Source organism: Phoxinus phoxinus (genome assembly GCF_949152265.1).
Source record: "Phoxinus phoxinus genome assembly, chromosome: 2".
Classification (NCBI taxonomy): domain Eukaryota; kingdom Metazoa; phylum Chordata; class Actinopteri; order Cypriniformes; family Leuciscidae; genus Phoxinus; species Phoxinus phoxinus.
This window is the reverse complement of record NC_136877.1, coordinates 40372604-40389382: the sequence shown is the minus strand read 5'-3', so window position 1 is coordinate 40389382 and position 16779 is coordinate 40372604. Positions and strand designations below refer to the sequence as shown.

The following is a 16779-nucleotide window of genomic DNA, read 5'->3' as shown; positions in this document are numbered from 1 at the left end:
CACTTTGTTATAAGTTAACTTATAACAAGAGGATTTGCGAGCGTGCAGAACTCACACAAACACTCGGGCGCTTTGAGCGGTGAGTGGATTGATTCTAACTTAAACACGTCTGATTGGCCATTGTGTTCAAGAAATCAACAGATACGTTTGTGATTGGTTACATTGCTCAACGCTGGAAAACATGTTGTAAATAGAAACCTTTGAGACTCTCAAGAGCGGAAACACCAAAATCCGTTCCACCAATATTCTATAATTATGGAGAAAACTGATCCTAGACCAGCAGTTAACTACAGGCAGATCTTCCCTCTGAAAGCAATCAGAAGCAGAAGCAGTCAGTGGTTTGAGTGAGAAAATTCCATGCTAGTCTCAGCCTTATACAGGCTCCGCCTATTATGTCCATGTTGCTGTTAACTGGCCTTTGGTTTGTTCACTGGTATCTTTTTTTTTTGGCTCAAACCAATCAAAATAGAGGAAATGAATTTGCTATGAAAATTTTAGTTTCTAGAGCTTCCTGGGTCTAAAATGAAAGCAGAAGAGGTCTCTTTGGGAATCAATACTGCCGTTGAGCAATGCCTTCTCCGTTTCAGAGCTGACTTGGCACGAAGGAGGACTCAAGTGCAGTGAAAATCCTGTCCCCTGCACAGTCATGGCCTCGAAGTTCAATCCAAATGTCCTTTATGTCGGGGAGCCCCGGGAGTCCCTGACCTCTCCGGACCCTCAAGCCGAGCCTGGTGACGAATCATCGGACAGTGACGGGGAGCCGGAGGAGACCTCGCACAAACTCATCCGAAAAGTGTCCACGTCCGGTCAGATTAGAGCCAAGGTAGGATTTAGGGATATGAGAGAGAAAAAGATAACCGGCCAAATATTTTTTTTATTTATTGTTTTATTTTTAAGTAGAGAATTTTTTCTGTGAGAAAAGTTGCTGAAGTCACACTAGGACACCCCAAAAGATGAAGGGCTCAATACCCATGTGCACACACGCGCGCACACACACACGCACACACATTGTATGGTTGTAGCTGGAGTGCATATTGATCCAGGGGACAGTCGCTGATGGCTCAGAATCAGTCAATACTTGGCATGCTATGATGACTAGTACAGCGTATGTACAATATCAATGTCAGTTTGGACTAATGTTTATTCCTGAAACGGCAAAAGGATATGAGACAGTCATTAGCAAGCTTATTGTGTTACACATGGCAGAACCTCGTCTACAAAGTCGATGCACATGTTCTTTATTAATCAAAAGCCCAAATGCTGTTTATTAATTGAGTTCATTTTAAAATAGCATTTTCCTTGCAGAATGATTTGACAGTTTGGTGTAGAGGTCAGGCTGTTCAAAAACACAATGAGGGCTTCTCTGACCCTTGCGCCCTCACACATCTTTGTTTATTGTGTCAGCTTTGTGTTGCATTGTGAGAAGATGAGGACAGAAGAATTGTTAGAATTGTTGAGCAGACAGTGTAAAATGTGTCCTAAATTGATATATATATATATATATATATATATATATATATATATATATATATATATATATAAACTTCATATTGACGACAGGCACTGCAGGCAGAAAGTGTATCAGTATTTAGTGTCTCACCTGTGCTTCCCACCCCCAACAATTCAGTATTTATGTGTCAGGTGACCTTTCTCCTTTGACCCATGTCAGGTCCTGAGTGTTAGATGTGACTGCAACAGTGAGGCCACCTGTTTTGTAGCATGAGAGTCTGGTGTCATTGAAACAGAACAATGTAATGTTAGTTTGCTCTTTCGCCCACTGTTAAGCTTAGCAATAACTTAGTAACCAGGCCCATTGAACTTTCTTTTCATTTTTTTTCATTTAAGACTCTGTATTGCTACTCACAGAGTTCAAAGGTTTATTGCAGTGCCACCATAACAAATCATATAAGCTTTAGGCTTACCTTTAAACCGATCTCAGATCAGGCCTTTATCTGTGTGCAGATCAGGCCTTTATCTACTTCACCTTCCATTCCTTTCTGTTAAATAGCTGAAAACTGACCTCAGATCAGTTTAACCATCTGATCTGTTTAGAGTAAGCAGATCTCAAATAAGCAATGGCTTTTTGTACATGAACATTTAGATCATAGCTGTAATAAGATGAACCTGATCCCAGATCAGCTCATGTCAGTCATGTTTATCTTGACAGTGCGGTTGATGAAATGAGCAGAATATTAGTCAGTATCAGCAAGCCAATGAAGCTGAACTAATTGAATCAGGCAATTACACAGATGCCAAATAAGTTAACGTTTCATTTTGTCAATGAATGTCTAACGCTTCACTAGAACTTTATGTAGAAATTATTTGATAATTCTATTCTTACAATCTGGACATTTTTGGGGTCATTAAGATGTATGCTCACCAAGACTGTGTTTGTTTGTTATTAATGTATTTTAAAATATAATTTATTCCGCATCATTAATTCCAGTCTTCAGTGTCACATGATCCTCCAGAAATCATTCTAATATGCTGATTTGGTGCTCAAGAAACATTTCTTATTATTATCAATGTTGTGCTGGTTAATATTTTTGTGGAAACAATAATCCTTTTTTAGGTTTCTTTGAAGAATAGAAAGCTCATAAGAACAGCATTTATTTGAAATAATTTTTTGTAACAATGTGAAATTATTCACTGTCACGTTTGATCAATTTAATGCACCCTTGCTGAATAAAGGTGAATTTCTTTTTAAAATATTTTTCACAGAAAAAATTTGAATGTACTTTATGCTTGATAGTTTCACAAATATCTCCGTTTATCTTATTTAAATCTCAGACAAAATGTCCCTTGGGAGACATCTATGAAAATGTTGTGGTTTTTATTTACATTTTTCACATACACATTCACTTTGACAGGAAATAAGGGTGTGCTTACAAGCACTCTCCTTACTACTTGAGATAAAGAGCTTTAGGCTGACAGCTGCTGTTTCTGTTTTTGTTGTTTTGTTTTTTTACATTATCTGGACCTGAGTATTTGTACGCAGCATGTACTGTAGGCCTGGTTTCACACTTCACAGACAGGGCTTAGATTAAGCCAGGATTAGGCCTAAATTCAATTAGGACATTTAAGTAGCTTTTGTAATAGTGTCTTAGAAAACATTACTGGTGCGCATTTTGAGACAAAACAATGGCAGTGCCATATTTTAAGACGTGTCACTGCAAGGGCCGGTAATGATATCATTTCATGAATCATTCTGTATGACAAGCCATTGGTCGACTCAGATGTTCGGTCCAGATTATCTGGTAATGTGAGGCGTTTACAGGTCAAATCTTAAACCTCCCGATAAGCTCGCGGACACATCAGGGCCACCTCGACCAAATCAAACATGTTTGATATTTAGGATTTTAAATTGGGATGATTATGACTACATAAGTACTTCCACAATAGCTAATGAGAGAGACGAGTCAACTAATTTTGGCAACGGAGATGGAGGAACAGCTGGTCGAATATGACTGCCTTTAATGTCTCCTCATATAATATCTACAGCAAGTTGCCGCAACAGTTTCCATTTTTTTTTTTGCATCCGCTTCCCCGGTGAGATCATGTGAGGTGCTAAATCTGGCATGATAATCTTAGTCTAGTGTGTGATAAGCCACAATTTTCAAATATTGTAGCTTGTACACAGGTTTGAGATTTGAAAGAAGAAAATCTGTGAAGATTCCCCTTATGTCCGTGATGCAACCGGGTTTAGCAGTCGGTTAAGATTTATAAACTCCTGTAGTCTGAACCCGGATTCAGAGGCATTTTTATCTTCAATAGATTATGCCACAATAATTATTGCTTCCTGTGATACGCTAATTTTGACAGCACTAATCAAAAAACCAGTGTGTACTTACACCCGGAGAGGTTGCGTAAAGCCAGCCAATCAGACCGGAAATGACCATAGCAATCAATGCTTGCTATTTCTGTGTGCAATATGCATCAGACAGTCAATGAATGCTGATGGATTGTTGGAGGGTCATCAGACTATGAGACTAATGACAGGCTAATGGCGATGCAGAATTTGAAATTGAGTACAGTGATGAAACAACGATGAAAAGTAATTGTCTGTTTGTGTGTGAGCTTAGATTGGTGTCATGAAACACTGCATGCTTCTTCCTTTTGCTCATTAGTGATTTCCCCTTCATTAGCATACTTGTTAAACCATGCTACGTGTGACATGTCATTTCAGCCTGACTGGGTTCATTTATTACCTGTTGTTGGCTTGCACACACTGACATTTAAATGGGTAGAATCAAAGTTAACAACGTGTTGTGCGTTTTGTAGATGTCTTAGACAGTTACCCCATATGAGCGTTTTGATGATCTCCTTCAAATAGAGAAGTGAGCAGTGACTGAAATGTATTGGATATAACAATATAAAAAGTGTGTTTTAAGTTACTACTGTACATTTGACACCCTGAATGTTAAAAATTGGTCTAGGCCTAAATTAATACTTTTATCCGGCATTATTAATATGTTCGTGAGAAATACATTCTATTGCAAATAAATGATGTTCTTTTGATGAACTTTCTGTTCATCAAAGAATGCTAAATATAATGTATCAGTTTCCACAAAAAGCAGCACAACTGTTTTCAAGATTGATAACAATAAGAAATATTTCTTGTGCACCAAATCAGCATATTAGAACGATTTCTGAAGGATCATGTGACACGGTGCGTCGTTCACGTCAATTTAGCTATGCCATCACTGGAATAAAACACACTTTTTTAAATATTTTTAAATAGAAAAAAAAAAAAAAAATTAAAATAGAATTTCAAATTGTAATAATATCTCACAATATTACTGCTTTCATTGTATTTTTGATCAAATAAATGCAGCCTTCATTCAAAAACATAAAAAAAAAAATCATACTGACCGTAAACTTTTGAAATGGTGTTTGGAATGTATGTATTAGATTGGCTTCCGTTTTTTTTTTAAAGTTATATAATTATTACAGATAAACTCAGATCGTAATCCTAGAAAGGTCAAGCTGAACACATTTCATTTCTGGTATGCTGCACACTACATTCATTACAAAAGAGTAGGTAATGTGCCATTCCAAACATGCCCTGTGTGTTCCTATCTATGATTATGTTAATGATGACAGGATTAGTCAATAGGAGGAGATCTGAGAAATAAGTGTGTGCAGGGCTTAACAAACAATGTTTTGCAAATCCTGCTCAATTGTGCTGATGTAAATCTTTTGCCACATTACATTGCTAGCCTGGGTGACATGAATGATGATTTGTTCAAGGCAGTTAAAAACTGTCATCCTTGAACTGTGGTGTGAAGAGAGAAAAAATAGAGACAAATTGAGATGTTGTAGAAAGAGTTTGTTGTGTGTTTGTGAATTAGGAAAAAGAAGAGAGTAACAGTGATGTGTGTAGGTTTATCCTGTAACAGGTTTCCTCTGAGGGTCTCATTTATCAGTGTGCAATGTCAAAACTCTTTCTGTGTTAGATGGCCCTATTCTATTTCTTCCTCTCCAAGGGGTAAAGAATTACATAAGCTCTGTCTCTCTCGCCCTCTCTCTCTCGCTGCCCTTTTTGTTAGTGCCCTCATTAATTTTGTGTGCAGAAACTGGAGGCAGGCAAGGAGGAAAAGAATGTGTGTTGTTGTGTTTTGTGTGTGTTATAGCTGGGAGACACATTCAGTCCATTTGCTGAGAAACGGAATGACACAAGACATAATTCAGAAAGGGCAGAATTCCATGACAACTAATTAGCCGTGTCTCGGACCAAACGAGGATGACTGGTGTCCAGCTATTTAGTTTTTTTCTAAAGAAAGAGGTCTTATACAAAAGCAACACTTTATATTAACAGTTCGAAAAGCTGTAATTGTGAAAGAAATTGAGCAGGAAATGCAAGGCGTGCCGGGTGAGTGGCAAGGTGACTAAATGATGTAGCAAAAGACCAAGCAAAACATTTTGAGAAAAACAAAATTCTAGTAAGATGTCAAAATAAGGCTAGAAACGGAAAAGTGAAGATGAGTGCTTTCACTGTGGGTGTGACACTGGGGGATAAATATATCTTATTTTTTCCAGTTGATGTTGTTTTATGGTGATGTTATTATTTGACATTGGAACCAACGTTGTTAAATCAAAACGTAACATAAAATGTTTTTTTATTTATTTATTTTTCATTTAATCTGTATGTCTTTTTTTCTTCAAATGGGCATGTTACAGTATGGCCGATATTGGATATTTAATTGTTCATGCTCATTTCTTTCTCTTTTTTTGCCATTGCCTAATGCTCACTTAAAGTTCATTTTTAAAAACACTAAGAATTTAATAACACCATTAAATGCAAAAACTTTAAGATCTCAAAATTACTGTCTTCATGCCATAGATTATTACACAGTTTCACTTGTAGCATTTGAAAATACTGATCTTAATGTTAAGTGTTTTAGTTTTTATTTTAAATAATTTTAGTACAGACATCACCACTGTGCCACAGCTTCTGTATTTCAATCTGTTCTTACTGTTTATAGTTGGTTTGCATTTAGGAACTTCTTCCAAGAAGACTGTAGCAACATGTGAAAATTTGCCTAGGTGTCTTGAGAAGCCTGTACATTCAGACCATGTGGATGATGAGAGCTCTGTGAATGTTTCATGTGCTCCTGGGTGTTTTTGTTTGAACAGTCATGTAGATGATACTGAAGACCAACTGTATTCAGGAGGAGGTCAAGGGTCATGTTGTGTGTGTGTAAAACCCCTGTAGAATTACTTGAGGAACCGGGTAGTCTCATATGTCTAGGAATGACTGTGTTTTTCCCTTTGCTGCGTTTCCCAGAAGTTGACCTTATGTGTTATCTGAGAGTCACAGTGAGTTTAACCCTGAGTCTCAACCCACCACTTATGGCTCTTTAATGGTTTGGGTAACCTAAAAAAGGGATTATATAGTTCATTTTGGGGATTCAAGACCTGTGTCGCTTACTCTTACTGTAGCAATTGCATTTTTTCTAGTATCACCTATGTCAAATATGTCCAAGACTGAAAGAGCTGTAACTGAATTCTGCTAAAAAATCAACTAGACATCTTTACTCCACTTATCTTGTCTTAACTGGCGTTTTAGCTTTAGGATATATAGACAGGATGTCATAATCACATTAGACCTAAAATAGAACCTTGTTTTCTTATTGACATCACATTATGTTGACAGATAATTGTCTTTAATAAGTAAAAAGTAATTAGAAACAAAGACAGACTGAATGTCTGTCTCTAATCTCTTTCACCGGGAGACTTTAAACCCCTTTTGTATTGATGTTCTGTCCTAGTGGATTTTATGGGTCCATGTGGAGGAAGACAGCCTTAAATACATTATTACAAAGGACAAAGAGAGAGAACAGGGGAACTAGTAAAAGAAGACACAAGGGAGACTTTGATGCATATTTTTTCATGACCTTGTAATTACATCTCCCCCAAAAAATCTATTATTTAGTGTTGTTGAAAACTGTGTGCTGTTATTTGGTCTGTCCCTCAAATCAAACTGTCTGAAGATTCAGAAGAGATGGAGTAGTACTACTTTTATGGTGTATTTTAGGGCACTGGTAACTACAGTATGAACTGGCAAGCTGTGTAACACATTTTAAAACGTGTTCAGCAGAAATAATAATAGCATATGGATAATGACATGAGTAAATAATGAGTTAAAATTAACTGATCGAACTAATTTTTATTTTTAGATTAACTGAACCATAACTCTAAACCCTTTGATTCTTTTCTCCTGAGGATTTATCATTTGTTTCCCTTTTTGCGTTCACATTGTACCTGTCTCATTTATATCTCTTTCTTTTTTATCTCCCTTTCTGTCTTTCTTCCTCTCATCACCCCTCTCTTTCTCTCTCACTCTCTTTCTTTCTGGGTTAAACTTGAAAACCTAATTAGAAAAGCACCGTCCATCATTGCCTTGACAGTCCATTAAGGCAATGGAGCGAAGAAATGGAGAAGATAGGAGAAGAGAGAGAGAGAGAGTTAGGGAGACAGTGTAAGAGAGTGAAAGAAAGGGTCTGACAGAGGCCTGAAGGATCTCTGGTTTGTCCAGAAGGTGCCGAAGCGACAGGAAGATTGCAGAGCATTTAAATAACAGGAATAGCTGTCAGATCGTGTCTGTCTGTCTGTGTGTGTGTGTGTGTGTGTGTGTGTGTGTGTGTGTGTGTGTGTGTGTGTGTGTGTGTGTGCGTGTGCGTGTGCGTGCGTGTGCGTGTGCGTGTGTGTGTGTGTGTGCGAGAGAGAGAGAGAGAGAGAGAGAGAGAGAGAGAGAGAGAGAGAGAGAGAGAGAGAGGATGAGATGGAGCATTTTTTGTGTATATGTGTTTGGAAACAGAGGAGCTGTTTAAAGGTGTACTAATGTAAAGCTTTTTTAGATAAAATAAATGAATAGCACTAGGAATATAGGCTGGGTAAACCCAGCCCGATCTGCCGGCGATTTGATTTCGCCCTGCAGCTCAGGCTGGAAACCTGTACTTTTATCTCTCCTGCTTCCTTTCCAAATTTGCGGGAACCAATCACAAACTGGCTTAACCACCTGGCGCGCTATTGGCGGATTTAACATGATAACTATAGAGAAGCGACGAATCCAATTCCTTTTAACCTCTCGACGATGTTCATATGGCTTCTTTATATGGCTTCTATATGGCTTCTTTATTTTAGCAAACAAATCGCTCGACTGGGTGTAAATATATCACTCACTTTCATGTTTTTTTTTTTTTTTTGCACAACCTGCAAAAATTGCTCAATGTCATTGCTGCTTCTGCAAACCGCTGATCAATGCTACAAACCAACACGTTTGTTTTGTGCAAACTGGAGTTTTCGCGTCTGATTGGTTGAAGGACTCCAATTGCATACAGAGTCATTTGAACTGCCCGTTGATCACGCCTCTTGCGCAGTAGAAATACAGAGCAGACTCCTTCGACTAATGTTCGACTAATGAGCTTGGTCTGGTGATAGCCAGATTACTGGGAATAAGGAATCACAAGGAATTCAATAATTTAGGTTATAATGATTAATATTGATTATTGAATGATTTTGGTCCCTTAACAGTTCCATTAAAGATTCTTTTAATTTTCAAGAATTTTTGCAATCTCATTAACATAATTTTGCCAAAATGTTTACACAGATTGTAATGACTTTTTAATGTCTAAAAACGACTTTCTAAAAGCATAATTCTGTCCCATAGTTGGCCACACACACACACACACACACACACACACACACACACACACACACACATACACAGATACTGGCCCTCATTTATGAAAAGTGCGTACACCAAATTTCCAGCGTACACCCAAAACCACGGTGACTTTGCGATTTATCAATATGGAAGTTGGCGTACGGCACGCTCAAATCCTACGCCAGCTCAGGAGGTGGTGTACATGTACGCACGTTTTGAGTTAGTGCTGAAATGCGCAGAAAAACAATTCCTAACACCACAAAACGCACTGACAAACTAAAGATATGATATATTGTGACCCACTGTAAAATAACAACAACATAGAAATGATAAACTTCAGTGTTTATTTTTGTGAGTTAAGCCCGGCAGGTGCGCACGGACTGGGTTCAGTAATGAAAGGCTTTCAATGACCAAAAAATAATTCAGACTGACAAAATAATTAAAATGACATTCTTCTTCTTTTAAATAATAATAATACAAATAATAATAATAACAAAGACATTCTTCTTCTAAATAACAATAAGCGTCATTAATAATCAAAATCATAATAGCCTACTAATAAGAAGAATATTACAAATTGTCATGCAATTATTCACATCATCATCACTATTGTACACCCCATTACATGTGATGTCATGCGAAATTCAACGCTAATAGTTTCAAAACACGTGCTGTAAAATAATGCATTGTGATAGGTAATTTGCTCAGGCGGTGAGAGGAGTGTAAGCATAATCTTACGCCAACATATACGCCCGTTTCGACGCAAGATTGATAAATGAGGGCCACTGTGTACTGTATATTCTGTGTGTGTATGTATATATATATTAAAAAACAGTGCATAACAGACCAAAATGTAATTTGTTTTCTTCTTTCATTCTCATAAGAGTCTTTCTGACTACACTGGTCACGCTGTGTGTTATTGGTTCAACAAAAAACAACTGGCTCATATGAGTAATTAGTTTGTTCGTAAATCATTATTCACTGGTCACATCTGTGTCTCGGTTGCATACGTCATTGATGCTCCTCAGTTTAGAAAAGTAACCATTACATTCTAGAAATAAATAACAGTCAGTTTTATAATTACCGCATATAGTACGTATCCTCAATGTCATATGTGGTCGACAAATGTGATTTTCGGAGGCTATTGTATGTTTCTGATTCAATGGAAAAAAGTGATTTGTTTGTGGATCATTTGGTCTACACTGGTTAATAATAATAACAATTCATTACATTTATACAGCACTTTTCTCAGCACTCAAAGCGCTTTACATAGAAGAGGGGAATCTCCTCAACCACCACCAATTGGTTGTGCTGTATGTGTTTGATTCGCCAAAAAAAGACGCCACTCATAAGAATACTACATTGGTCATGCTGTAAAAAGAACCGGCTCATATGAATCATACGTGATTTGTGAATGGTGAGACTGACTGGTAATGTTGTAAGGTTTTGGTTCACTAAAAAGAACCTCAAAAGAGTCTTAATTCAGGGATCGGACTACACTCATGGTCAGTGCTCATGCTGAACTTCCTTTCTTTCTTTCTTTCTTTATTTCTTTATTTCTTATGGTAAGTGCACAGGGCACACATGTACAACATGCTTTATTTCCTACCATTTCTTTTTTATCATCTTCCATTCATGTTGTTTTCGCTCTGCTGGGCCCATAAGTGATCTGCACACAAACTAGCAATCCTTTATCCTCTGAAGAAAAGCCTGCTATAATGAGCTCTCTCTTTCTCACATTATGAGGGCATGTGTATGAGAGAGACAGGTGGCAGAGAGAGCAGAGGACAAGTGATCGAGAGGCACAGAGGTTCACAGATGCAGCAGGTAGCTTTTAGTTTCAGTCATCACAGGGGAACCTGGCACATGCGTCTACTGTGCATCTATTTTACACCCTAACTAGGTGCGATGAAGTGACAATTGGTAAATCAAATCTCTCCAATCTGCCTGTCAGTTGCTTTCTATTTCTGTCATGTCATTCTGGATAATCTCGCCCAGAGTGAAATCTCATTGGTTGAAACACATAGCTGTATATAAGCATCAAGTACGTTTTGATTGGTTCAAAAACCAATTTGATTGGTTTGATTGATTTGTTGCTTAATACAGCCTTTATTTTGTGCGTTCAGAAAAATCAAATGCTGTAAACTTTGCGGGTGTAAGACACAAGTGAAATTAATTACCCCAGTCATAATGTTTAATGTGTGTCAGTGAAAAAGAGGAAGAATGAGCTACTGGGTTGTTAGTATGATTGATAATAGTGTTTATGTCAGTTTCCATCTCTTTTCTTTGCTAATGAAGACAGATAGCACATCACAATATAGCATCAGTCATGACAAACACACTTAGCAGCAGCAGTAGCATCTCCAGTCAGGACAAAATGGAAGCCATCAGGCCATGTTGACGCCCACTCAGTTTCTCTCATCTATTTTCTTTTTCGTATAGTTTAAATGAAGAAAACTGAAGCAGGAAGGAAGTCTACTTCTGTGTTTCCTCTTTTGACACTCTCTGCTTTTCAGAGCATGTTTTGTGCCACTAAAAATAGCAACGGAGGGTTTTGATTCACACTACACACTCCACATAACAGGAAGCGTCCAGGGGTTACTTTAGTCAGGACAGAGAGGCACAACTTTAGTGTAGACAGAGTTTAATCAGATGTCATTGTTGTTGCTGTTGTTTTTTATCTTTCTTTTTTTTTCTTTTTCTTTTGTTCTTTCTTTCTTTTTTTCTCTTTTTTACTATCTATCTTCAGATCAATTGATGATCACAGATGGGTTCGCCAGTATGAGCAATGCACTTGCATAGAGGCTGATCTAGGTCAGATATGACTGTAGTCCAATCAACACTTGTCAGATGTTATTAGTACGTATATAGCACTGGTTCCATACAGCATTAATTGGGGTTGCACCGACTGTAGATTTGCAATGCCTGAGCCTCAAAATACCAGCAGTGCCACAGTATATTTCAAATGGTATTACGTGATTTATGGTGGTATATTGCGTGCAACAGAATGAAACACAATGCAGGAATTCAAAGATGAACTCAAAGATGCCCAAAACACCTGCCGTGACGTAGTTGTGCACAAGTCCACAATTAAAAATAGAGCATGTGGAAATAGTCACAGAGGGTCTGAACTGGCAATGGATGGTCTGAAGAGTCAGAACTGGTGGTTTTGTGGGCATGAGCAGTGCCAGAGTGATATGGTGACAATCTACACATTCATGCAGGCCAGAAGCCGAGAGAGAGAAAGAGAGAGAGTAAGCAACGGGGAGGAATGAGTCATTCATCGGTCTGGTCCACTCGAGGAGTTTTAGAGGAGAGAGAGACAGACCTCTTCTCTAATCAAAGGCCATTGTTCTGTGCCCGGCTCTTGTCAAATCTGGAGCGGTCCAGTATAAAAGCTCTCAGAGGCGATCATATGCATCAGCACTGCACCAAACAACACCGCAGTGTAAACACACATACACACGCCACTGTGAAAGCCTAAATTTACATGAATGCACACATTTAAGCACAGATGCATGCAAACTGAATGCGTAATGCAGATGATCTGGTTTCCAAAAGAAGCCCTCCAGTTTCTTGACTGAGGTTTAGATTAGTCGATTTGAAGGAATGCCAGCTGGTTTACCAATGTCAGGTCAACTACTACTACAGAAGTGACATGTTGTTAACACTGAGCTGTTTGGGGTGTGAGGTGGAAGGATCAGCATTTCTATATCTGGGCCATTGTCATCAGTACATGAAGGAAGTGGTTTTTGGTTTCATTTGTAAAGAAGTTTCATATTGTTCTTCTTCTTTCTCTTTTACCTCTCTCTCTCTCTCTCTCTCTCTCTCTCTCTCTCTCTCTCTCTCTCTCTCTCTCTCTCTCTCTCTCTCTCTCTCTCTCTCTCTCTCTCTCTCTCTCTCTCTCTCTCTCTCTCTCTCTCTCTTCCAGTAAGCGTTGCTAGCAGGTCAGTCATTTTTAGGCTAGTGCAAGTCTATTTGTGGCTGTGGTCAGGTCTGCAGGAAGATGGTTTTAGTGTGCTTGTTATTTCCTGTGACGTTCATCCGAATCGAGTCCAAAAATGATCATACTGAGAAACACACAAAGATATAGAGGAAGATTTGGCTAGATGAGTGAAACAGACTGCAAGCAAGCAGGGTGCCGTGACACGTGACATGGCGGTCAGATTTCCCAGAAAGCCACTCATGAGAGGTGTGATTTAGCAGAGGGTTTGCTCATCGTGTCTAATGCATAGAGGGAATATTTCAAACTTAGTGCAGAACAGATTAAACTCAAGTGCCTTACTTTAGAACTTGTCCTACTTTACCTGTATTCACCTTGTAGGTGAAACTGACACTCTCTTCCAGGTCATGGTTACTGGATGAGCTAAGAAGAAAGATGGAAAGAGGAAGATAAGGGAGAGATGAGAAGGAGAGAATGACTAGCTTTATTATCATGTTCTGCATTATCATTGTAGGACAGCAGTGGAGTTAAATACCAGTGCCAAACCAACATCCTCGAACAGCATGGCAATTTGCAGCAGGCTTGGCTCAAATCTGTTTCATCTGCATGAGAAGAATTGAAATCCGCCTTAACTGTTTTATCAGGCAGAAACACATTATTTGAATTATTAAATCATTATGTCTGTTTTTCTGATGTTAGATGCTTATCTGTGAGGTTAAGCTCTGTTCGTGATCATTTTAGTTTAAATATTGACAGTGGAGCTGAAGATGCTCTTGTTTTTAAGACAGCCTGGTATGGGAATGTCGCCAAGATGAAACTAATCCCATCTCAACGTCTAATCTTATTAGAACAGGATACACATACTCACTCTCTCCCTCTGTGGTACCTGCTGTCAGGTTTGATGCCAGAGAGGAGGAGTCTAGAATGATGTCTCATATTTCACTTTAAATCACAGAGACGTTTTCTACAAGTCCCTTCGTCTTGTTAATTTCACAACACTAGCAGTGTTACTCCACATGAAGCACTTGAGAGAGTGTATCTCATCCATATTTTATTCTATTCAGGCTGCGTTTCTTGTCTGTAACTGTAGATGGTCTGTTGTGACAGCGATCAGTTCCTTGAGGTTTCTCCGTTGTGAATGGAGCAACATCTCTCATTGTTCAGAGGGCTGAATTGTAGCCGAACAAAGTAGGACGGTGTTGTTTTCAGTTCTCAGTGTCAAATTTGTGTGCAGGTGGTATTATTTAGAAGAGTTTAGGTATTGGTTTGACTGAGTTTTATCCAGAACTGTGCTAAAATATAGTGAAAGAAGCATTTTGCTGAATGATGTTATGATTATAGCTCCAGGACAGAGAACATGTTTAGTTGCTGCATCTCTCATACATACCCATTCGCCCACACCCACACCCACACACATACGCACCTACATAGACTGTACGAAAGTATCCTAAAGGTTGACTTTTCTCTCTTTCTCTTTGAAAATTGAAATGGACTTTTACCTGAACTTTTTCTAATGTCTCAGTCAACATTACATTCACACTTGTGTTTTAGGAAGCCACACAATTAGAATATAATAATAATAGTATTAATAATTTTAAGGTTATTATTCAGTAATTATTTATAAATACTATATTTTAATATTTTTATTATATATATTATATTATTATATACGCTACAGTAAGGAAATTACAATACTTTTGTCCTAATTTCTACTAGCCTAGTTCTACCAGACTCTCGTACATTTCATTTGTACAGAGAGTCTCCATTGACAAGCGTTAACTTCCTTGAAGGCGGGTACTCTGTTGAAGTTTAAAACTATTGGATCTGCAGAGGTACTCTGTTGAAGTTTAAAACTATTGGATCTGCAGAGGTACTCTGGATCTGCCATAACCAATCACTAACGTTTGGTCTTGACGTATGACGACTCAAACTAGCGCACAACCTCAACGTCATCGTTCTCAGCCACTCCCTGTGTTCACTGATTGGACCGGTAAAAAAATTATCGGAGAAAACCCAAGAATATACCACAATCCCAGACGTAGTACTGAAGGAAAATGAAAATTGAGCGGAAGTACATAGGAGGGCGGAGCCAGGCTAAATTTCTACACTTGCGAGAGATAAATCCTCAGGCTTTTATTTTGACGGAAACTGCAATTGAGCTTTTATTTTGGCGTAAAACTAAATTTTCTGTGAAAACAGGTTTACAAACGTGTTACAAATTATGTAAATGTGAAAATAACGCGTAACTGGTGGTCGCTACATTCCCAAATGCACGCTAAACTCGCAGTACATGCAGAGATGGAGTTCATTCACTGTGAACTGAGCCGTACTCAGATGTGGAAAACACCGGTGTGAGCAAAGTGCACACTTCGATTTGAAGCACGCAGTGCAAACAGATATACACTTATTTGTACTCATGTGTATGTGTGTTTTTGCTTTCGGTGTAATGTTGTATACTGAATAGCAATTACTTTTTAGAGCTAAGAAGGAGGGACTGTGAAACAAAAGTGGTTTCAGGTAACGAAAACAAAAAAGGAGAGGTGTCAGAGAGAGAATGAAGTACTGTAAGTAGAAAGAAACTCCTCAGAGAGAAGGAAAACACAGGGTTAGGGTTTGGGCTATCAAGGTGTAAGGTTAAACCCTTATGGTTGTGCATGTGTGAGTGTGAGTCTGAAAAAAACCCTGCAGCTCTGAGGTCTGTACTTAATGTTAGAGTACATCCTGTCTGTGAACCCTTGAGCAGCGTGTATCATTTACACGACATACTATAACACCTTTTCAGCAGAGTCAGGACTAAATCAAACCTTAGTGCTTCAATTACACCCATCAGAAAACGATTTCTTCTATTCAAAATCTCTGGCAAGACCTGAGCACTCAACATTCCTCCTGTGTTTCATCATAAAAGTCTTTTTCAGAATAAATGATAGTCACAGCTCTAGAGAAGATATGTTCAACTTATCCAGTTTAATTGTATAGTACTAATAAATTCTCTAATAAAGTTCAAATAAATATTGTTTCAAAGCAGCTTTACAGATAATTGTCCCTTAATTATCCCTCATTCATTAATTAATTCGTTCATTGTAGTTTTGGACCCATTTGACTTCCATTGGACAAAAAATATTATTTTGTGTTTGGCAGAAAGAAAGTCATGAATAATGGCAGAATAAAAATGTTTGTGTGAACTATTCCTTTAATTTAATTGCTTCATTTGTAAATATTTAAAATAAGTACACCCTTTAGTAAAGAGTAGTGACAGATAATTTCTTCCATATAGAGTGCCGAAGTTATGACGTCACTTTGTAGGCCAAAACGCGGAAGTGAGTTAGCATTTTAGCACTTCTGGTTCCCTCGCCCTAAAGTCTATGGGTTTTTTGAATGGGTTTTTGCTAAATCGCCTGAAATAATGTCTGTGGTTAACAAAGCCTCTAAATGTTTTCGCGTTTTGATCTATGACATAAAACACACCAGTTATAACCTGCTTGTGATTTTTTTAAACGTTTATTGTGACTTAAAAACGGTGGTTGCTAACAAGTTGCTAAAAGGGACTACATCCTTTGGCGGGGACTTTAGACGTCATCATGACAAACAGGAAATCTCTCACTACTAACCCGTGTTTCAGCCTCAGGTTCTTTATTTCTGTGGAGAGACTGTTCGACAATGGTGTTTT

At 38.2% G+C, this 16779-nt stretch overlaps 1 protein-coding gene across 1 annotated transcript in view; it reads left to right on the top strand.

The window, feature by feature from the left end:
* The window catches only part of LOC307011199 (diacylglycerol kinase delta), a 68622-nt gene that overhangs the window by 1939 nt on the left and 49904 nt on the right, over positions 1–16779 (top strand). The window contains exon 2 of the mRNA XM_079636600.1: positions 588–823. Coding sequence (XP_079492726.1) covers positions 588–823 — 236 coding nt within the window. The remainder of the gene's footprint in view (positions 1–587; positions 824–16779) is intronic.